At 46.6% G+C, this 23,544-nt stretch overlaps 1 protein-coding gene across 3 annotated transcripts; it reads left to right on the top strand.

The window, feature by feature from the left end:
* The first annotated feature begins 1,132 nt into the window (after window positions 1-1,132).
* On the top strand, window positions 1,133-23,419 carry LOC130538717 (neurocan core protein-like). Of its 3 annotated transcripts, none has more exons than XM_057056574.1 (21): window positions 1,133-1,389; window positions 2,173-2,245; window positions 7,794-7,867; window positions 9,912-10,109; window positions 10,409-10,591; window positions 11,076-11,250; window positions 11,627-11,754; window positions 11,978-12,262; window positions 12,512-12,652; window positions 12,746-12,838; window positions 12,912-13,069; window positions 13,151-13,313; window positions 13,778-14,890; window positions 17,159-17,275; window positions 19,474-19,587; window positions 20,510-20,561; window positions 20,756-20,862; window positions 21,074-21,156; window positions 21,366-21,510; window positions 21,987-22,169; window positions 22,243-23,419. In XM_057056574.1, the coding sequence occupies exons 2-21, from the start codon at window positions 2,220-2,222 to the stop codon at window positions 22,359-22,361; spliced, it is 3,657 nt and encodes a 1,218-aa protein (XP_056912554.1). In that variant the 5' UTR covers window positions 1,133-1,389; window positions 2,173-2,219; the 3' UTR covers window positions 22,362-23,419. The 3 variants fall into 3 exon arrangements, with proteins under 3 accessions (XP_056912554.1, XP_056912556.1, XP_056912555.1); XM_057056576.1 differs by lacking the exon at window positions 2,173-2,245 and adding an exon at window positions 6,912-7,031 and having other exon boundaries at window positions 1,134-1,389; XM_057056575.1 differs by lacking the exon at window positions 2,173-2,245 and having other exon boundaries at window positions 1,134-1,389.
* Window positions 23,420-23,544: the final 125 nt, after the last annotated feature.

Here is a 23,544-nt window from a genome sequence, read left to right as displayed (position 1 = left end):
CGTTGAGAAAGAGAGAAAGAAAGAAAGAAAGAAAGAAAGGTGCTTGCAGATATTTCGGAACACTTGGGTGATGTACGCGAAAAAGGGTCAGGACAAAGGTTTCTGGGGGATTTCTGGAAGTATTTTCCTTTGACAAAATTCCTCCTGCCCTGCAGTAAAAGTATTTCCAGCGCAGATATCCGAGCCTTTCCTCTCGCACGGTGGCCGCTCTGGAGGTGCACACAATTCGCACCCGTTTGGGATATCTTTAATTATTAACAGGTCAGAGCCTTTCATATTGGTCTATATTTACGGACCGTGAAGGGGCATGCATAAATCATCTCCTCGCCAAGTAATCCTGTTTGCGTGTTCTCGACATGGTTCCCTCTCAGGAGATCTTGTCTTCAGAACTTTGGTTGTCTTACGCACATAAACACACACACACACACACACACACACACACACACACACACACACACACACACACACACACACACACACACACTCTGAGCTGGAAATGACCCCGTGGCCAAAGTTTGCCCTCAGCAGCAGCAGCCACTTTCTCTCCTTGTAGCAACTGTTGCTGAGTTCTGCTGAGGCTGCTGAGGTGCACCCGAGGCAGCAGCTCCCATCAGCCATTACCTCTGTCCTGTTTGAATATCTCGCTTTAAGTCCTGTGGGGTCCACGTATGTAAAACGTAGCGGACAGAGGATGTGACATGAGGACGGGAGGGGGGCTTGAGCTGAGGGTTGGTAGTAAATTGTAATTGAAATCGCAGCCGTGGAGACATCAACCTTTGAGATTTAGGGAATCGGATTACGGTCACATCACACAAAATGCCCCCCCCCAACACACACACACGGCCAACCAGCCCCCTCCTCTTTCTCCTCCTTTCCCCCTCCTCCCCCAGCCACCCCTACACCCTTTTTGAACAGGGGGGCCGCCGTGTCGTCTGTTTGCCACCGCTTGCCTCTTTGTTCACACTGCATTGCCTCTCTCTCTCTCTCCCTCTCTCCCCGCTTGTGAAAAGGTGGGGACGGCGGGGGCACCTTCCCTTGCGTGCGCGAGTGCGTGTGTGCGCGCGTAGCTATTCCGATCTGCCTGGTATGTGCGCACAGGCTGCGGATCTGCACGGAGGAGAAATAAAAGGGTTTGAAGAGGGAGCGGAAAAAGTCCAGGGCGCGGAGCAGCGGCGCGCACACGCCCCCCTGATTCTTCAGTCCCCTGTTCGTCGTTTTGTCATCCGTGCAACCAATTTAGAGAGAGAGAGAGAGAGAGAGAGAGAGAGCGAGAGAGAGAGAGAGAGAGAGAGAGAGAGAGAGAGCACCTGCACTGAAGCGCAAAGCGTTCGCCCCCAATCCCGACCAGGCTGCCGCACCACTCAGACGCGTCGCCTCTGTCCGTTCAAGGTAGGAATAATAATAATAATAATAAAAAAATCATTCCGCATGTAAGGTTCAATAAACCAGACCTCGGGGTCAGTGTGGCATTTTTTCCCTCCCCTTTATAAAATTTTCAGATGCGTTGAGAAAGAGAGAAAGAAAGAAATAAAGAAAGGTGCTTGCAGATATTTCGGAACACTTGGGTGATGTACGCGAAAAAGGGTCAGGACAAAGGTTTCTGGGGGATTTCTGGAAGTATTTTCCTTTGACAAAATTCCTCCTGCCCTGCAGTAAAAGTATTTCCAGCGCAGATATCCGAGCCTTTCCTCTCGCACGGTGGCCGCTCTGGAGGTGCACACAATTCGCACCCGTTTGGGATATCTTTAATTATTAACAGGTCAGAGCCTTTCATATTGGTCTATATTTACGGACCGTGAAGGGGCATGCATAAATCATCTCCTCGCCAAGTAATCCTGTTTGCGTGTTCTCGACATGGTTCCCTCTCAGGAGATCTTGTCTTCAGAACTTTGGTTGTCTTACGCACATAAACACACACACACACACACACACACACACACACACATACACGCACTGCTACTCATCCTTCACTGCTGACACTTTGAAAATGAGTCGAAGGGAAGATTCCCTCTGCTGGGGGGGACCCAACTGTATGTTTGATGGAAATCTGCAGTGCTTAATAACTGTGAAAATGAGATCTTCTATCAGCCCACATCTGTCATCAGGCAATCATTTGGTTTATTACTTTTCCTACTTCATATGTTATCACCCCTTCTGTGTGTTGGAAAACAGTCCTGCTTTGGTCCAGCCGAGCCAAAATCACGAAACGCCTCGACAAGATGAGCGATGGCCTGGTTCCAAACAGGTGAATGGCTCTTTGTAATTCTCATCTGGAGGACTCGCCTGGTCTGTAAACAAATACCGGCGTGCATAAGTCACAGTCAAGGAGGAGGACACTCCGGGTCACCTTGACAAATGTTCTGTGTTGTCTCAGAATATGGGAGTCCCAGCAGTCCATTCAGCTTCTGTTTACCACTCAAGTGTGGGGGAAAGCAAATCGTCTCCTTTAGCCTTGTTAGAACACTCCACCACCAGCTGCGTGTCAGTAACACAAAGCCTGGAGAGGTTAATGAGACGTCGTCATGCTGTCGATGAGCTTTGGATGTGGGAGGGGGGGGGGGGCACACACGTGTAGAGGGTTGGCGGGATGAAGCTGGAGTAGCTAAAGAGACAGAGTGAAAAGTTTATAGCATGCATTTTTCATTCCGTCCATATGTTGGTGTGGTTTAAAGTGTTTTCTGTATCCAGTTACGAGCTCTCTGGAAACACAGGAATCACTCTGCACCAAAGAATGGAGAGATGACGGGAAAGGGAAGCTTGCTGCTTTGAACCTTCTTTTGATGCCAATTATTGCAGAAGGTGTATGTAACTGTCAGTGGTGGGCTATGAGGGTGGTCATTACTAAAGGCTGAGGTCGTTGCTGCATTACCATGGCTACGATGTTGCTGCGCTCATATTCAGGCGAAGAAGAAAATGGATAAAAGAGGAGGAGGAATGGAAAAATGCAGACAGAGCATTTGCCCAGGGAAAGAGATCGATTTTTACATCAGCGACGGCATATGCTAAATGCACGTGGTGTATACTTAGCTAGCAGGTGTATGTTAATGTATAAGGTCACTGTTTATAAGTAAAGTGGAGAAAGTGGACAGTCAGGACCGGCATATTTTAGCCACAACCACAAATATGGGTACACTTTGTGGTTCAGGGTCTCTTTATTACCGATAAAGTCTTAATACACAGTGAACTACTATTACATACATGCAGTTTAAAACAGAAAACATTCCACTTTTGAGTTGGCACATCTACCTTCTGCAAATTGCTACTAATGTCTTTTAAAACTCATCTTCCTCCTGTTGCCGTAGTGATCAGCAGTGCCCTCAACTGTGAACAACACCGCGGACATAAAACGCCGTTTTTATGATCTCTTTGAACTTTGTGGTTCATTTACAGCCAGAAGGAGAGTGGTTGGAAAAAAAAGCCCAACAACTGTGACTGAACCTGGCCCCGGGTTCAGCACTGGACAGCTCCCAAATCTAAGCGCCCAATAACCCGACCATAACTGTTTGTCAGATAACGAGCTGAGGAGCCGTTATGTTCCGAGCGGCCGGACCCAGGGCACCGTTTTCATCTCCGACTCACACGCTGTCTCGTTCTGTCTCGCTCTGGAAGATTCCCGCCAGATGCTTCCGCTTTTACCAAAACCAGGAAGAGATTGGCCGAATGAACCCATCAATCAGTTTTGGTGTTTAGCTTGGGAGGGACTAAAGCGGCCCGCCGGGCCAATCATCGGGAGCGCAGCCGAGGCCGCAGCTGAACACTCGTTCGCACAAAGGGAGAGGTCCCCCTCTTTGTCTTTGGACAAGGGCTGTCCTTTAAGGTGGCGAGAAGTGGAAGACTGATGTTTGGCTTTCCAGCTGGCCTCAGAAAGGCTTTTTTAAGGTGGAGCCACAGATCAGGCACAGGCTTGTCTGATTTAATGTCCCCTGTACAACAGATGTACAATCACAGCACGTTTCCTGTGGACGACGGCGTAGGTCAGCAGCATCTGAAGGACAGAGCTCCGTTCTTTTCTCCTTCCTCTCCCTTCGTTGTTATTCCACAGACGGTGCATCGTTCAAGATTAGGAATGCTTGGATGAAGTCCCAGCCGAGTGTGTGTTGGAGTCTCTTATTCCCTCACACTGATGATAATGTCGTTGTGCTGTGGTGGCCTCTGCGTGTGTGAGAGACTAAAACAATCAAGAGGATAGGTTCATCTCATGCACCCGATCCTTTATTGACATTGTTCCCCATATATAACGTCCCCCTCTTCACCTCTGACATCTGGTGTTTGGCCCAGCTGGGACCGGGGCTTCCGAGTCTGTCCCTATAGCAACATATATGTAACCTCTGACCTTAATGTCAATAACGACTAATGTAGCTACATGCATTGATGCCCGTTAATGTCGTCAGCTTGTGATCACACTCATCAATGTTTGACAGTGGGTCCACCAAATGATGGGTTTGGGTTTGGATTGGGCTCAGCCCCCTGTCCTGATGGTCCAGGGTTGATCCAAGGTTGACAAACGTCACATAAATATTCTTCTTCCATGTCATTGTGTGACCCTCAGGCAGCATCTGCTCAGGGTATCGGGATGTGACTGTTTGGGATGAGAATTTTTGTCATTGTTAGATGAGTGAGTTCAGATCTAGTAACTATAGTAACGTTAGCTGCTGTCTGATGAACATGTTTAGTTTGACCTTGAAACCTGTAGGTTTTTCTCACTTTCATCATCCGAACTAAACTAAACTAAAGGAGTACTGCAACAGGGGAATGATAACTGCAATTTCATTTTGTCTCACATACAAGTAAAGGAATTGTTACTTTCAATGATAACTTTATATATGATGTAAATACCCTCTGGGCTTTTTATAAATGAAAAAAAAAGAGATTTCCTCGAGCAGTAAAAGGTTCCCGAGGTGACGAATCAGTGTATGTCTCTGGAATCGGATTCTCTCTCATGCAGTACAGAAATGAGAGATGATTGATTCAGCGTGGCCGCTGCCCTTGCTGGTTTCTATTTCCTCTAAGAGCTATAGAACTCGGCTCCCTCACATTCACGCCTTATAAATAGAGCGGCTCCCTCAAATGTTAATTGATTCCCCCCCGATTCAACTCGCGGACGGATACTGAATCTTGGGCCCGAACGCAGCAGTGACCCCCGCGCGAGAGGAAATGAACAGTTTTGACATCAGTTGTTGCAGGTCTGCAAACCTCTAACGGGAAGTAATGGAACGTCAGAAGGCCTGTCAGTCTCTCCGGGTGCACGGTTCGCCCGTGCACGCGCGAGACATCATCGCGAGTGTTTCCGCCCGACCACAAGTTCAACAATCAACGACTATTAATAAATGAGGTATAGGTTTTAACATGTTTCCCTGCTGCCAAATCTGAACTGGCACTTCCCAAATGTGCTTCCCAGCCTGTTCAAATACCCTCTGTCAGCCTCTTCCCACTGAGCTCAACGGTGTCAGCCTGATGGGAAGGGGCGCATCTTAAACCAGACAGACTGTCAGCTTTTCCCCAATCGTCTCTCCATCTGAGGCCAAAGCCAGAGCTGCAGTAGCTGGGCGCGATTATTCACCGCGCCGAACACAAAAAGAGCATGTTTGTGTGCATAATGCATGAAGGCAGCGAGTGAGTAGCACCTGATTCGGCTCAGTGTTCTAAAAAGCATCCCGCTTTTAATTTGTTGAGCAATAATTCCATGCCAACTGGGCTAACGTCTCTCTTTGCTGTCAGACCGCCTCTGTGACAGATTGCAACTGTATTTCCTGATGAATAAAAACCAAGTAACAAACGTCTGCCTGAGTGTGGGAGTTTGTTGTCGGCCGTAAATCAATTCGGGAATCCTTTTTCTTAGAAGAAGCATGTATCTTGTTCATCCTCTGCCTTCATATTCTTCATTTCTTAGCCCAGCACTTGGGCTGTCAGTGAACTGGAGCCCAAATTGTTCTGTTTACTCTACCAGCTGGAGGAAATATCTCAGACACGAGAGCTTTAGCTGCTAAAATTGACAATAAATGCTGTGTGTAAACATGGGGAGGTGGTTAAGCAATTTTCATTGAGGGAAAAAAAAGGTAAAATATCAGACTGTTTGCTTCCAGAAATGTGCACCTGGGAAGTTTTTAAATCCAAGAGTGGAGCAATAATACAGAGTCGTTTCGAGCCAGTTTGTTTGTTTAGCATGTGTGTTTTATGGTGCGTTTACTGCTCATGAATGCAGAAGGTGAGAGTCACTGAGCTAAAGAATCTGCCCACACGCCAGAATACGGCCACACTTAAGTGCACACGTGCAGCATAAATCATTCATTTGAATGAGAGCATAAGGTCGTGGTTATACTTGGGGCGCATCGGCAGTAATGCATCAAAGGAACCAGCACCGTTAGCATGGAGATGGGAGCTGTGGCCCCAAACATTGTCTGCCACAACAGCCTGGTCTGTTAGCTCTGTCCAGATCACTGTCACTCCGCACGCTGGTGTTGACGGTGACCCGAGGATGCAACCTTATTCGCACGACATGGCGATAATGCGTCGGCTTGGACGTGGGCATTGAGTCGACGCGTTTCAGGACGCGGCTGTGCTTGTGTGACTGAAGTGGGCCGATTTAGAGGGAGGCGCACGGGACATGTGTTGTCTCGCGCTTGACAAAAGGTGCCACTCTTTAATATGCAGTTGGTGTCACTGTATGTTGCACAAAGCAAGCTGGTAAAACACTTGAATGGTGACCACAGTTGTACGTTGTGTAGCATCCATGGAGATGTCCGCGGGCTGTGCTCTGTATTCTGCTGCTGTGTGGAGCAGTCCTTGGACTCCTGCCAGTCCCAGGCTTTCCAACACAGCGCTCCCTGATGCTCTCTGCTTGAGAGACTGGGCAAACTTCTCGGTGTCACGACCCTCTCCAAGACTTAAGAAATCTTTTGTATCCCGCCCAGCTCGCTGAAACCGTCCTAGCAAGCTGCAAAGAGTCCAACAGCTCGACCCCAATCTGTCACAGCCCATCACAAGGTGCTCACCCGTATTTGGAGGTGCGACGTCTCAAAGTGTGTGGCACGGTGAGGTCTTGACCAGTGAAAACTCCACAAAAACAACAGATTGTTTTCTAATGACAGTATGATTTAACAGGTCCAATTTAGAGGTATGTTTTACTTTGCCCCACCAGCTCCACTTGAAGACAGGGACCGTTAATTGATAAAGGATTGAACTGGTGTTGCGTAATCTTCTTCCTAGCACCAGGAGTGCTGATGGAATGGCTCGCCGTTACCCTGGTGTATGCAAATAGCTCTTTTGCTATCCGGGCTAAGTGATTCCCTTTATATAACTGAAGTCCATTTCGGAGGCTGTCAGAAAAATGTCCATCCTCTAAGCTGTGTTTTGTTGAAACAATATAGTCTCCCAGCTCCAGACCCGGAGCTAAATGCTTTGGTCGGTGGGCTGTGCTCAAATTTCCAACTTTTTTCTTGAAACTCTAGTTGATTCAGTCGAGCATTTTCATTATTTGTAACCTCGAACCAGTCTTAAAACGTGCTAGTTTTGACCAAATAGCTGGGACTTCAGCGGGCCCACATTGAATGTGATATATTAAAAAGATAAATAAAAAATAGACCCTGTTAATGACAAACAGTAGGTTTCATCTCAGCTATATTTCACATTGCTGCTTTAACTCCAAACCTCACAGATGGTGATTATGTCAGCTTGTGAAAGCTATGGCGACCAGCGTTTCTGTGTGTGTGAGCACTAACTGTTCCGCTTCCAGCTAAAGAACTTCCCCTTAAGCTGTTCTGTATAAACCTGACAGGGCTTTTCTCTCACCGCAGGTCCAGGATGGCGCTCAGGGCAGCTGCGCAGCAGATCCTCCTGATAATGATGCTGCTGATTTCTTTGGGATCTGGTAAGTTCTCTAAATCAAAGGATTAACACCCTTTAAGGGATACGCAAGTCGAGTAATTGGGAAATAAAGAAGGAGCGCAGCGGCCGGTGGGAAATGTAATAAAAAAAGAAATCATTTCCCTTGTAGTTTCTCTCCGCCGCTATACAAACAAGACAGATTGAACTATTTTTAGGGAGTGCTGACATGTTGAGGATGTTTGCAGACATACCCAGCGAGACTGAGCTGGAACTCCTCCAAACCCATTAATGCAAGTGCAGCCACCCATCTGTTCCTTTACAACTGTGCATAAAATTCACATTTAGGGATCAAAAGGAAGCCGCGTCTTGGACATACGTGTCGCACGAGGCCCTACGTGCACATAACTGTCGTCACATTTGGTCCGTAATTGTCAATAAAAGTGAAGCTGGAGGTTACCTATTGCAAGCTCTGGAATAAAAGAACAATTTGTACTCTTGTGTGAACTTATTCTTGTAATATCGCTTGAAACATTCATATTTCCCATGATCTCATTTCCGTAACTATATCTAGAGACCCTGCAGTAGCTGGATAATAGTGTTTCAGAATTTGTGCACCTGAAGGATGTTAAACTAATATCCATCCCTGCTCAACCCTGTTAGTTTAATATTTAGAACATAATTTATAGCTCCTGTTGGATATATTAAAGTAATTCCAGCTAATGGATCGTGGGAAATTCAGCACATATTGCCATGTTTAAAGTCTGTGGAGACTTAAAGCTCATAAATATTGTAGAATAAGATTTATTCGAACTGTAATCCACACAGTTCCTTTGGTTCTGGAGGATTATTGAGAGGAAGGAGGCGACAGCTGCTAATGACACAGCGGCCTTTCACGTCACCTGCAGCTCTCCCTCTCTTCTGTCTCCTGTTTTCCTTTTGTCTCATCTGTCACCGTCAAGCTACAGGACCCGCTGGTCGTCCTCCGTCTCCGTCCCTCCTCCTCCGCCTCTGGTTCTCTGTCCTTCTCTCTCCCACTTTTAGCGCATCCCGTGCTATTCCTGTTACTTTTGTTTCCGTGATTGTGTCCCAATCTGGTGGGGGTAGAACTGCTCCCGAGGGGTTTAGCCTGTGAAATGCGTCCAATCTAAATGCAGATGGAAATATTCTTCAGTGATTTAATTCCAGGGCGTGCAGCATCTTAAATGACACTTATTAAATCGGCGTTATGTCTGTTAATAGCGCGTTTCAAGCTTTACCGTCCATGTTGTGGACACGCGGACTGAATAATGAGCATAGACTAGTTTGTTTATAACTGACCTTCAGATGAATAACAAACCACAAATACGACAGGCGAGCTTGTTGTCATGGTTACATTGTCACTGCACAGTAATCAGAGAGACTAAACACCTGAGGTTCTTTTTTTAATTGATATCCATTTTATAATTAACTGACAGCTGGAATTTGGATGTGGACTGAAAAAGAATGATTACATGCTGAACCTTCTCCCTGTGTTGTCTTTGTGTTTCCTGTATTGTGTGGCTGTTTTCTTCCTCTGCTCCCACACATCAGCCTCTAGTTACGGAACCTGTCTCTCTCCAGAAGTAATCTATCTTTTCTTCTAGGAATTGCCAAGCCCCAGTGAAGATAAACTCATTGAGTACATCCAGCTCCAGGGTTTCCCACCCACATTTTATCTGTTTTGGTGTTGAGTTCTCCCTCACACACCTCATCTCACCTACAAATAATGCCTTTACGGCTGCATCATACCAGCACTTAACTGAAATAAACCTTCTAAACACTCCTTAGTTCATCTCTTGCTCAGAAGGTCCTCTTCCTGTGGGTGATTAAGACCATAGATGTTGACACAGACCACATTGTCTGACATTTGTAATTCCAAGTAAATCCCGTTTCATGCATAATTCTGAAGGTCGGACTTATTTCTGCCCCGGCATGAAAGTTGGAGAATGATTTACCATAATTTGATTCTTTCTTTGGGAGATTCACTAAACATCTAATCTAACTCTCACACATAAAAAATGCACTTCAAGCATTTTAAATGTTCTCTTGATGTCCTCTGTTGGCTGCAGCCACCTCGGTGGTGAACATGCGCAGGATCACTCGTCCACCTGTGCAGCAGATGCTGGCCGGCAGAGCCATCCTCCCATGTGTCTTCACCCTCCAGACCAACTCCTCCGACCAGCCTCCCTTCCTCCTCTGGACCCATTCCAGGATACCAGCTGGCGGAAAAGGCACTCCTGAGGAGCAAGTGGTGCTTTCTGCTAAAGGTGAGACCAGAAGGTGATGCCTGGTTTGACCAGTGACCATTATAGCTTCACTTAATTGTTCGATCCATTTGGTTATTTGGCCTATAAATGATAATCCAGGTTGTTAATAAACTGAGGTGAAAACTTCAACTTTTCAAACTCTTTGTGGAAATTAAAGCAGCTCTAGTCTGTATAAAATTAAGTCTGTTCACCACTGATAAGAAATGATTTCAGAAAATACATTTTCTGGCCCTTTCACTTCCGTCTTTGTGTCGCCCATGGACACTTTTAATGAAGAAGCTGTTTTTTCTGTGCCAAAGGTGACGTAATCAAGGTGAATAAGGCTTTCAGTGGCCGTGTCATGCTGCCAGGATACGCTGCCAATCCCCTGAATGCTACCATGGAGATCTCCAGTCTCCGCTCCAACGACTCAGGCACTTACCACTGTCAGGTTGTCATGGATAACGACTATGAGAGAGACACCGTGCCCCTGGTGGTCTCTGGTGAGTCCCGCAGCACCGTGGGAGGCTTCATTGCGAGAAAAAGCTCCAAGGAAAATGTTTTTACTGAGCAAATGGATCCGGAAGCATTGACGCCTCTGTTGAAATTCAGATAAACCCTGTAATTAAATTGATTTTTGTGTTTTATTTGGTTGAAGGCTTGTTGCGCTAATGTAAGGCAGATAATGGCAACTTTCAACGGGAGTGCTATCAACCCCTTCTCAGCCCTTTTATTTAATGAAAGAGTAATAAAATTGATTCACCATATCAATATTTTAATGGCTGGTTTAATTAATGCAGCTCGGTGCTCTCTGTGTGTTTGTTGTTGTTCCATCTATTTTTCCGCTTCAGCACTCCTTTAATTCTAATTAAAGCATCTGAGCTGAATACTAATGACGTTTCTCTAAAGAAAAACAGGTGAAAAGCCATTTGACCCGCTGTTATCCTGACGTGACTGTGTCATGTTGGATTATCTGCGTCCATGCAGGGGTGGTGTTTCACTACCAGGCTCCTGGCGCCCACTACGCCCTGTCTTTCACCGATGCCCAGCGGGCCTGCCGGGAAATGTCAGCTCAGATGGCCACACCAGCCCAGCTGTGGGCGGCGTATTATGACGGCTTCGCCAGCTGTGCAGCCGGCTGGTTGGACGATCAGACTGTCCGGTGAGATGCTCAGCAGCATTCTTCTGCTCGTGTTCGCCCGGTTGTGTTCCGCACAATACTTTAAGCGCTTACTGATTAGATCAGTTCAGGGTAATCATTCCTGTCTTGCTAAGTGAAGACAGCTGCTGTCTGAAGGCTACTTCTTTGATTGCATGAAATCAAATTTCTTTTCTAGCCCTTATCAGGCGTAGCAAATATATGTATTTACTGAAATACGTTTGCAAAATTTGCACCGACAATTGAGTAGTAGGTTTATTTCCTATAAACCTTTGTATATATTTTGTTGCAATGTGACTTTTCTATTAATCACTGATGCACATCCTCAATGACCACAGGTTCATTTCCACTCCTGACTCCCACATGCTTGTCTCTGCAGCTATTCTGTCCAGTTGCCAGAGCTTGGTTGCTATGGACACAAGGAGTACTCTGCTGGAGTGAGGAACTATGGGAAGAAGGATCCAAAAGAGCTGTTTGATGTTTACTGTTTTGCACAAGAATTGGATGGTACACACACACACACACACACACACACACACACACACACACACACACACACACACACACACACACCACACACACACACACACACACACACACACACAAATCTTATTTTAGCACTTTGATGCAGCATAAAAAGACAAGATATTTATGTATTGTTGAGGTGAGGGCACCAAAATAATGTGATTATAAGACTTCCTGTGAATGTGTGCTGTTTCCTGTTCTGCAGGTGAGGTCTTTCATTCCTCAGTTCCAGGCAGATTGTCTCTGTCCTCAGCCTCAGATCGCTGCGTGTCCCTTGGGGGGCAGCTGGCCACAGTGGGGCAGCTGTATCTGGCGTGGAAGGCTGGCCTGGACAGTTGCGCTCCGGGGTGGCTGTCCGACGGCAGCGTCCGCTACCCGGTGACTTGGCCTCGTCCCGACTGTGGAGGGAGCTGGCCCGGTGTCCACGCTGTGACGCTAAACAACACCCACGACAATGCAACGGCTCTGTATGATGCCTACTGCTACAGAGGTAATCTAACACAACAGGAAGCTGTTCGAACCTGTCAAAAGAAGTGTTGTAGCTATGGCAACACTGATTTCTGATCCACACTGTCTGTCTCTGCGTCATGTGCTGTAAGTGTGGAAATGCTAGACAGATAAAAGCAGTGGCAGAAACAGAGGATTGGGTGTGTTTGAGAGACAGTTGATGTAGTTCAGACAGTTTTGTGACTTGGAAGACCAGAATACCAACAGAAATTCTTTATGTTTTGGTTTCTAGGTAAGGTGCAAACCTCAGATCCCATCTCCCAGATCTACTCCTCCCTGTGGAAGCCCTGGAGCTACCTCACAGGCTCCAGTGAAGCAAAGCCAGCAGGGACAGATGATCCAGACGTGACTTCACAAACCACCTCCATCAAAGGTTGCTTTTTTTTTTTTTTTTAAAGAAATCTGAAATTGGCAGATCTGTGGCAGCATAAACCAGCTGGTATTATCACAAATACGTCCTCCACAGGCTCCACGGAGACCAGTGGTGATGTGCTACCTTCAAACTGGACAGGACTGGTGGACCTGGAGGAGGAGGAGACTAATCCCAGCGCTAATGCGTGTAAGCGTGATTTACAGTATTTTGATGCATTGCATGGGTGATCTGAGAATAAAATACTTTACTGCGACCTCAGCCTCAGACCCCTGGTCCTCGGAGTCTTCAGGGTCATTTCTCACTCTCCATCTAATCCCTGGTCAAAACTGGTTTGACTGGGGGGAGTCCTTGGAGCCTGGTCTTGGCTCTGAGGAGTTTCTCCGACCCCTGGTCAACCCCACTCCTGCTGAGAAGAAGGTGCTCCTGCATTTAAACTTATTTTAGTTTCCAATCCAAAACGTCACCGAGGCCAACCAATTTTTCCGCCTGTTGTTTCAGGCTATCTTAAAGATCGTCTCATCCATTTCAAAGCCCTGGAACTACCTGTTGGGAACAGAAGATGAGACTGAAGCCCCGGATAAAGCCCCCACCAGCAGGTCAGGGGGAGCAAAAGAGCCTACCACCAAAACAGCGGATGAGTCGGATTCGTCTACATTATCAGGTGAACTGGTCCTTGGATGAAAGTCTTTTTCGACTGCTCCTCAGTTCATTAATGTAGAATCTTTGCTACGGGGTCGCTGATTTCACTCCGAGACACTCTTTGAGGCTGCTGTTGTCTTTATTTCTCTTTCGTTTGCCCTGTTTGGTGTGTCTCTGTGCTCTGGCGTTTTATTTCCACCGTGTTTCTCTCAAATAGGAAAGATTACGTGAGTAAAGGTTTCGCCGAAATCTGTAAATTACACTCAGATGAACTTTTCTAAAGTATACCATTGTGTATCGTTTCAATGTCTCACACTGTTGTTCAGTGACACAGTTTGAGAGATTCCCAGTGGTTATTTTTTCCATTGCCTGTGCAGAGAAAATCCGCTCTCAGCTTTGTGTTTTGCAGCATTATCTCTGACTGAATCCTCTGGTCTCCTGATCCCTCCTGTTATTTTATTTTTCTCTGTTTTCTGACCTCTGCAGGTTTGTTTTCGTGGGGAAGTTCATGGTTCACTGCTCCCGAGAGGGAAAACTCCACACCGGCTAGTGAAGACTCATCCACCCGCCTGGGCTCCACCTCGGACGCCACCGATAACCCGACGATGGTGGAGAGCAACAAGAGCTTGGAGAATTCGGAGTGGCACACCTTCACCCCATCCAGCTCTGCAGGTGCTGTCGCATCGGTGGGCGGGGTGAGCGTCGAAACACAGACCACGGTCCTCCCTGAAGCAGTGACGACGTCACATCGGCGAACGAGCGGAAGAGGCAGAGGAAGGGGAAGGAAGTACAAGGGGGAGGACAGGAGCAGAGGAGAAGACAAGCTGAGAGGAGAGACCGAGGGGAGTGGAGAAATTGCCGGCGTGGAAGCAAAAGGAGAGATCCAAGTGTCCCGTCGACCAGTTGGCACCAGTAAACCAAGAGAGCGATCTCGAGAACGGTCTAGAGAGAGGGGTCACAGGAGGGGGCAGTTCACCACTACCACAGCTGCTGCCCCCACCACCAACGCGCAGGAGCTCACATCGATGACCACAACAGTGTCTGAGGGCACGGATGTATCTACGTCCGAATCCACCTCGGCCTCGCCTACAGAGGCCCCCTCCTCGGCTCCCATGCAATCTTTGTTCATCACTACATCCCTGTCTCCCTCGCCACGGTCACCATCTAAATCCCTGCTCGAATCCCAGTCTCCGTCTGCGTCTCCATCGGAGGCCATCCCATTTTCGTTCTCAGTGTTTCCGGCCACATCGTCGTCCTCGCACGATTCCCCTACCTCATTCCTTTCTTCATCACCAACCTCAATCTTCTCTGATTCCTCATCACAGACTGTTGGATCAGGAGATCCCTCACTCTCTCCTCTCACAGACAACCAGGACAGCTCCACTAAACCCCACACATCACTTAGGTGGGTCCCACTGGAGTCGGCTGTTCTCAACAGCTCTTTGGATTATCCTCCTTTACTGCCGGTAGCAGCAGATGAGGAAGAACCGGCTTGGTCTCACGCAGTGGGCTCGGGGGCTCTGTTACCTGGCAACTTGGAGGAAGAAAGCAGCAGAGGAGGAGCCAACATCAGCACCACATCTTCTCTGGGTCCAACAGGTTAGCATTGCTTGCGCATTTCCTACGTTTTCACCTTGTTGATGGCTTTAATGCTCATATTTCTGTATGTACGTTTCTTCACATTAAAGAGTTGAAATGAAATTAGTCAGTGTTCAACCGGAGTACTGAACTCCCTGACGACCAAAAATAACAAAACCAGCATATATTTCTTTTTGTAAAGTTCTCGCCAAGTAACCAGATGGACACCTGTCAAATCAGCTCAGCTCAGTGGTGGTTAGAACAAAGGAACAGCTAGCTTGGCTCTATCCAGTTTAAGAAAAATTGGGCTTCCTGCAGCTGTGAAGGTTTGTGATGAGAGTGTTACAGTGTGAAGTATCACTGGAACTTAAGCGGAAAATGTAACTGCACTTTTTTCCCTTTTGTTGTGACAGTGAACATGCATATTCAGGTAATCGAAAAAGCAGGAATTTTACCATCACGAGTGGCAGAAATGATTGCCTTTTAGTTTCCTCCTGTTAAGCCACATATAATTTTGCAACAACTGCATTCACGGCCTTTTAATTAGGACTGCAGCATGTGATATGAGAGGTTAGGTGGTCTTACATCCTCTGGATTCATTTCGTTCCCACTGAGAAAGGCCGGTGTCATATTTGCTGCAGGCATGGTTGAGCTGAAGAGTCTGGGGATGGAAAACAGCTGTTAACAATATTGACCTGAAGCCAAGGGCAACCACCTGGCGCACCTTTGTACAGTGCGAGGGCTTCACTGATTGACTAAGAACCCTTAACATGATGCAGCCAGAGGCTCATTAGTGCACAAACGGCGCTACCGGCGCTGCACAAATGGAAAGTAGTGCTCTGGGGAGACTCAGCCGAAATGATATCTTTCAAATTTTCATCTCCCTAACACACTGTCTGGTTTCACTGCTTCGATGCCCCCCCAACCACCCCCCCTTCCCCGCACCGACTGGATCAGGATGCACATCATCAAATGATTCAATCAATGAGAGAAGAAGATACAAAATACAGCTTCAGGTTGTATTCATGACCTTCAGTTGCACAACGCCGAGCATTTAAGAGGAATGGCCACGCTACTCCATCTTTGTAGCGTCACTCATTCACAGAAATGCAATCATGTAAGTCCATAATCATACAAGCCTTATCACCATGTTCTGTTGTGGCCGCGAACATATTAGCTGGATTTAGCTGTTGCGGGTTTATTGTCGTTTGCTCTCGAGGTGTCTGTCGTTTGCCGGGCAGGAGATGGTCAGAAATCAGCTCTGTCTACAGATCATTGATTTTTCTGCACCACTCGCTTTAATGAACGACCGAGGTTTATCTTTCACGCGTACACACACACACCCACGCGCCCTGGTGCTGCGCTCAATCTGCTTGTCATAACACTGGACATCCGTCAAGGCGTGCCGTGACCTTGACTGATGCCGACAGTGCAAGAGCACTCCAGCCTGAACCGATGTGCATTAAACGCAATGGATGGTTGGTTTCAGCACCTGACCTCAGCGGAATTTAAAGCGTGGGCATTCGCCGCTGACGCTCCTGAAATCTGGCATGTGGCCGGAGACTATTGGGGTCCTAAACCCTTTCTGCGAAAGCTTGTTTTGCCTGCTGTTGAGAAGGTTTATTTAGCAGATGTGAGCATCGGATGTTTCCTTAGCCTCAAGGCTAATCGCAGCCAAGTATTGATTTTCACTCACCATAGCTCGTGAACACAAACGTACACAGCTAAACCTCACACACCACCTGCTTCTACTGAACAGTGTCAGAGGAGAGCATAAATGAGAGGTGTTTTTTGAAGCCCACAAGTTTGAGTGGCTCAGTGCAGAAACACGTGGTAGCGCGTCAATTGAAATGCAAATTTGCAACCGTGAGCGGAGACCACACAGGCACGCGTTTAGCGGGTGAATAGCGCGGGCCGTGACTCTCAGCAGGAGGTCTGCTCATTTGTGTGTAGGGTAGCTGATGTCTGAAGTTCTCACGCTGACCGGTACACACGACAAAGTGAGCCAGGGCCTCCCTGGGCCATATGGTTACCATGACAACTGTGGCTATGAGTGGATTGCAAGGTTGACGCTCCCTGGCTTCTTTGAAAGGAGACCAAGTGTGAAATGGATGTGCAAGTCCAGGACATTATCAGCCAGGTCCCCCAGAGTTTAAGACAGCTTAATTTTCCTCACCCACATAAATCGCTCTGACAAACTGATGAAGCTCTCTTTTATAATGTGACTAATTAGATCCCCTTTTCTACCCTCTGAACGTGCCCTCCACCCCATCCATCTGCCGTTTTTAGTCGAGGTGGACCCCTGCGTGACAAACCCGTGTCTGCACGGAGGGAAGTGCCTTCCTCAGGGAACAGGCTACAGCTGCTACTGCCCACAAGGATACGCTGGGGAGAACTGTGAGATCGGTGAGCAACGCAAACACACACGCTTACGCTTACTCACTCACTCCTCCCATGCAGATGCACATACACACACATGTGTGCGGCCCTGTTTTGGGTAGCTTTTCTTTCCTTCCTGTTAATTCTTAGTATTTATTTACAGTGAATTGATTTCTCGTCCCTATAAAATAATCGAGCAGATGCTTTTCCTGGTCACATCATAAAATCCATTGATCTTTAATTGGCAGATGCCACTCACTCATGGACTTTATGGTCCTGCTGACGGCGAGATTCTGATGAATGATGTTGAATCTGTTCATCTCCAGGTTTCTTCTGCTTTTCTTTTGGCTAACTTTGTTGGGTTTGCACGACTTTATCTCAAGGAAACCTGAAAACCGCAGCACTCTCAAGAGCCACTGTTATCATTTAAGTGCTAACTTCATCACCCTTTTAATGATTCTTTTTTTCATCTACTTTAAGATGCAGAGCGGTGAAATCAGGCTCTTTCAAATTAAATGTAAGATTAATATTTGAGTTCCGCATTTGTGTCCGTTTTAACCAGAGAGCTATCGGTTGTGATCTAAGCTTTTCTGAAGTGAGACCTCTGCGCCTCAAAGCAGAAGACCGCACAGATGCGATTTGACATGCTGGCGCTTGAGAATAAGTATGCTTTAATAATCCTAATTTGTTCCTTAACATATGCTCACTTCATTAGGTAGCCACTCCTGTGGGGAGCGATGGCTTTCTGAATAAATGAGCCACACAGCGACACACTTATCTGCATTCAAAGTCCCATTTGGGCTGCAAAGGCTTTAATTGATACACGGCGGGTGCCAGGTATTGTCTTTGGAAGACGGACGGACGATCGACTGACGTGGGTAGTCTGCGAGGCTTTGTTATGGATTTGCCGACTTTGCAGTATTATCTCCATGAGGAATGGCGTCCCGTCTGCATAATGGATGAAGGGGGACGAGGGGACCAGACTTTTCATGTCCAACAACAAAGGGATGAATTGATTTTGAAACGAGAAAAGGAGTTAGATTCACTGTAAGCTGGAAATCACTGGAGGACATCAAATTTGCCCCCTAATGTTTTTACAATAACATAATTATGTTTTCAGTATAATTATTATTTCAGCATTGTTTCATTCTACTGGAGGGGTCTTCTATACAGTGTCTTTTTTACTACAGCCTGATTCTTTTGTTTTAAATGTATGTGGTTTTAAACCAGCTGCCAAAAAAAGGTTATTTCATAATAAAACAGTGACATTTGGAAGGAAAAAAACCAATCTCAGGCTGTCTTTGCTTTTAAAAGACATTTTTATCTCGGGAAGGCGGAGCTGGATAGACGGATGGGAAAAAATCGTATTAGGATGAATCTCTGGTTTCAGTTTGCATATCTGGCCCGCTGTCCCCGTGAAAAAGAAAATCTACAGTCACAGCTCAGAATTTGAAATTAGATTAGCGGAATTCAATTTAGGAGCAAGGTTGAAAAACTGTGCCTGACACTTGTACCCAGAATCATCCAAAGTTCAAATTAGTCCTTAATTCTTTCTCTTCTTTGCAAAAGCACCCCCACCTGCACCCCCACCCCCAGTATGTGTTAAGTTATAAACTTTTATCAACAAGGGAAGCTTTGTGTCTTTATATTAAACCGTCAATATCTGAGGGAATACTTTAAAGTTCAACTTCCTGCGAGTTTTGATTTCTGGGGTCCTAATAGATTGCACAGCCTCCATTTACAGTGATAAAGTCAGACAGATTGTGGAGAGCAAAACTACTCCCCGACACCCCCATTTGCTTTTGTTTTCCCCCTGCCGTCGGGTATTTGTTGTAGCCACAGGCTTCTCCAAACTGATCCTGTGCTTAGTTTAAGTCCAACATCCTGTTCCGTCGCACAGGTTCAAAACAACAAAACCGACGTGTATTAATTCAGGCCAGTAAATACATAGAAAAGGATGTAATTTCACTTGAAAGGCCTTGAAGCGTCCTTTGAGCCCCTCTAATAAGGAATGTGAAGGGGATTTGACGAGGCGTATTCTGCTCACGCCCTGCTTGAATTGTGAGCGTACTGGCCAGGATGGACGCCGTTCCCGTCTAAAGCAGGACTAATGACCAGCTCGCGTTCACATCAGCACACAGACGCACTCTTATATCTGCCGCTGAACAAATCCTTTTTAATCAGAGCCCTACCGAGAGCCTCATGCCTCCTGCTCTTCCTTGCAGATGTAGACGACTGCCAGTCGGAGCCGTGCGAGAACGGAGGCACCTGCATCGACAAAATCGACTCGTTCCTCTGCCTCTGCCTGCCCAGCTATGAAGGCGACCGGTGCGAGAAAGGTGAGGACGACACACATGTGCGGCTGGATCACAAACCAGTGTCAAGTGACAATGAGGATTCCGTCGATGCGGGATGCTGTTGCACAGCATCAACGGCTCAGCAGCCACCGCGGAGAGCTTGTTAGGATACCCAGTCATCTGATTCTAACAACACAGCCGCCAGCAGCGCTGGTGGAAATAATCCTTATTAGGATGCAGCTTCTTTTTTATTTTTTTATTTTTTTAAACTCACATCATGTCAGTGTCTCGGCGCTGATGGCAGACAGTGTGTAACGGGACAGACTGAAGCTGCGTGCCCAAAAATGTGTTTTTGGCTTTCAAGCATCAGTTAACATTTGAGTTCCAGCGCTGTAAGCACGCCAACACTTCTGGCAGAATGACTCGGTTGTCTGTGTCTGCTCCAAATTATGAGCTATTTTTATTGATATATAGAACGCCTTCATGAGGTACCCTGTATGTAGTTCAGATGTGCCCTGTGGGATTTTTATTTCCTAAAATTAATTCATTAAAAGGTACATTTTCAGACAGACATTTTCATAGACACACCAAAAAAATTAAAACCACCTCAACCAAGCTGTGATCTTCCATATTTAACCTCCTCCTCCTCCTCCTCCTGTGTTGCCCAACCCTAAATAGCTCTAATGAAAATGAATGGACTCTAACCTTTCTGGTTAGAAATGAATCCCCAGGCCTCGGTGTCGTTGATAAATTTTAATAACGCAGGGACAGTAGGTCACGTATGCGCAGAGGTGGCAGCAATTGCGTCTAATTGAAACTCACATGCTCATCGGCAGCTTTTTGTCTTCATCTTTCTGTTCGGAATAGGCTTCCCTCCCACCTGACCTGCTTATTTTATCCCTCTCCGTGTTGCGGTGTATTCCATTCATCTCATTTCCCCTCCTCTCTTCTCCCTCCATCTCAGACATAGAAGGCTGTGAGCACGGCTGGAGGAAGTTCCATGGCCACTGCTACAGGTATGAATTATAAAAAAATATACAGAACTTTGCCTCAAATACATCAGGCGTCCCACAGCCATGTTTGCCTCCTTTATCTGCATTAAAGCCTGTCCCGGCCTGGAGTTATTCTCCATCAACCCGGCATTTAAATCTGCCAGGCTGTGTATGAAATATGTATTTACATATCTGCTTCGGTGGTCTTTTCCCCACAGGTACTTCACACACAGACACACTTGGGAGGATGCAGAGAAGGACTGTCGAGAGCACAGCGCCCACCTCAGTAGCATCATCTCTGCTACTGAGCAGGAGTTCATTAATGGTACGTAAATGTTTGTCTTCCCTTGAACATCGCAAGGTCGAGTCCAGCTCGAGTCTTTCTGTGTGCAGCCTGCGTGTTCTCATGCGTTTGTGTGAGAAATATGCACCTACTGCATGAAATTTTATTCCATATACACTTAAGGAAATTAAAGACTCATTTGAAGCATTCATCAATGTTTTATTAAGAAAAAAATCAATTTCTTTTATCAAAGGTCTGGGTCATGATAACGCCTGGATTGGACTGAATGATCGCACGGTGGAGGAGGATTTCCAGTGGACAGACAACACCGATCTGGTCAGTAATCATTTGCTCATGTAAGGATAAGTGGCATGATTTATCCTTTCAAATCTTTTTCTTATCACCACTGATTTTCGCCATTTTCTTGGAAATATTCCACCTGCTAAACTGAACATCAGCAAAAGTAGTTTTATCACTCCCGAACAACCTGGAGATTCCCAGGGTGATGCTAACAAGTCTAAAAGAGAGGTTTCTCTGTCACGCAGGTTTATGAGAACTGGAGGGAGAACCAGCCAGATAACTTTTTCGCAGGCGGGGAGGACTGCGCGGTAACCATCGCTCATGAGGAAGGCAAGTGGAACGACGTGCCCTGCAACTACAACCTGCCCTACATCTGCAAGAAAGGAACAGGTAAATGGGAAATGCCCACAATGGAGATCTCTGTTAGCTCTGGCAAACGCGTTTTCCTCTCCCTCAACAGCTCAGAAATCTGCTGAAAACTGCAGAAGCTTAAGAGCAATATCAATATCACTGTTTTCCACCTGCTGTCTCCTTCCTCACCCAGACAAACACTCACACCCATATTGCCATCAGAAGCCGTGGTCTCAGTTCTTCCCAGCGACATCACTGTTCAGACAAAACATTCCCTGATGTTCCCCTGAGCTGAGATCAGCCCTTACTCACCCACGCAGGCTTTGTTGATCACTGTATTGCGATCTTGCAATAATGCTAATAAGGGCACATTCATACACAACACTGCCACCTAGAGGCCACCTAGAGGCAAGATACACCTGAGCAGCTTAACTAGTTCCTCACTTCCACCATCGGGGACACCCTCGATGGTTGTCAACCTTCATTATTCATGCCCGCCGTGTCACCCCCTGCAGTGTTGTGCGGAACCCCGCCGGTAGTCGAGAACGCCCATTTGATTGGCAGACGGAGGTCACATTATGACATCCACGCCGTGGTCCGCTACCAGTGCACCGAAGGCTTCTTCCAGCGCCACATCCCTACCATCCGTTGCCGGGCCGACGGTAGCTGGGAGAGACCCCGGATCATCTGTGCAAAGTGTGAGTGTGGGATTGAAAGTAGTTGAATTTTATTGAAATCCCTATTAATACATTCTTCAATCTTTTTCTGAAGCCCGCCGATCACACCGGTACAGACGCCACCGCCACAGTCAGCACCGTGAGCGCCGCATCCACCGGAGGCACGGAGGAGAAGGACACAGGGCCAGAGAGGATGCACACAGCTACTACTAAACCAAATAATACTGTACCACATCTGCAAAGCCTAGGTGCTAACCGCGGCCCGTAAAGACACCGCTCCCGGCTCCCCTGGCCCTGCTTCTAATCATGCTCTCTTTAGCTTGATCCCCTCCGGATGAACAAAGCTTCCTTCTTACAGCTCCAACAACCACCGCTTGTTTTGGTGCTTCTTTTCGGTCTCGCTCCACTTACCTTTAGCCGAGGTCCAACGCGAACACTAACAACACTAACTGTGATTAACCCTTAACGTCCGAGTACAGTGGCCCCTCCGTCTCAGCTGCATCCCTTAAACTGACAGAAACGCGTGTGAGGTGCGTGTTTGTGCGTGCGTGCGCATGTGTGCATGTCAGAGAGAAACCTAGAACCGTGGTGCGTATCTTTTGTAACAGTTGGATCGTTCCTCTCAGCAGTGGTCTCCCGTCTTTAAGCACACATGTAAATGATGCCAGGCAGCATCCCGTCCCTAGTGGTTCTCAGCATTTCCTGTGTGAACTAGCTGTTATTTTCCCATAGAGAGGCGGAATAGACAGTCCTTTTCATCCCACTGACATGCTTTTTCTAATACTCCCCATGGTTTGCTGTTACTTTACTATTTATTAAAACTACTTTGCTACTAAATGTGCTTGTTTTTTTTTTTACTTATACTTCAGAGAGCTGATGTAACATCGATTTTCTAAACCAATATTTGAGGTACACTCGACTAGAAACAGGATTAATTGTTTGATTCCTTGTCTGTTGTAAATATTGTGAACAATGTTCCTGACTGATCCTTGCTCAATAGCTGGACCTAATCATATAGATCCCTCTATAATCAGCTAACAAACGTCCCACTGGTAGTGTAGATGGGATTACACAAGTACTTGCTGATAAAATGCGCGATTCCAGACTTGTTTTAAGCTCTGCACGGCTCCATGATTTGTAGAAGATCACTTTTTTTTGTCTTATGGTCTTGGATATTTGATCAGTCATGGACTTTTTTGGTGTTCTTATGACTTTTTTGTCCTGCTGTTGTACTCCATTCTTAATAAAGTGAGAAAATTCCATTAAAAAAATGCATCTTTGTCTTTAGTTGAAGCTGATAAACATCTTGGTAAAGACTAGTTTTGATCAAATTGTCAGGAGCAGATCTGCTCATATTTGCGGCATTGTGAGCATGTAGCTCCATTAACACCTCATA

Source organism: Takifugu flavidus, chromosome 15 (genome assembly GCF_003711565.1).
Source record: "Takifugu flavidus isolate HTHZ2018 chromosome 15, ASM371156v2, whole genome shotgun sequence".
In the NCBI taxonomy this organism is placed as follows: Eukaryota; Metazoa; Chordata; class Actinopteri; order Tetraodontiformes; family Tetraodontidae; genus Takifugu; species Takifugu flavidus.
Note: the sequence above shows the minus strand (reverse complement) of the source record. Positions and strands in the feature narration are given on the sequence as shown.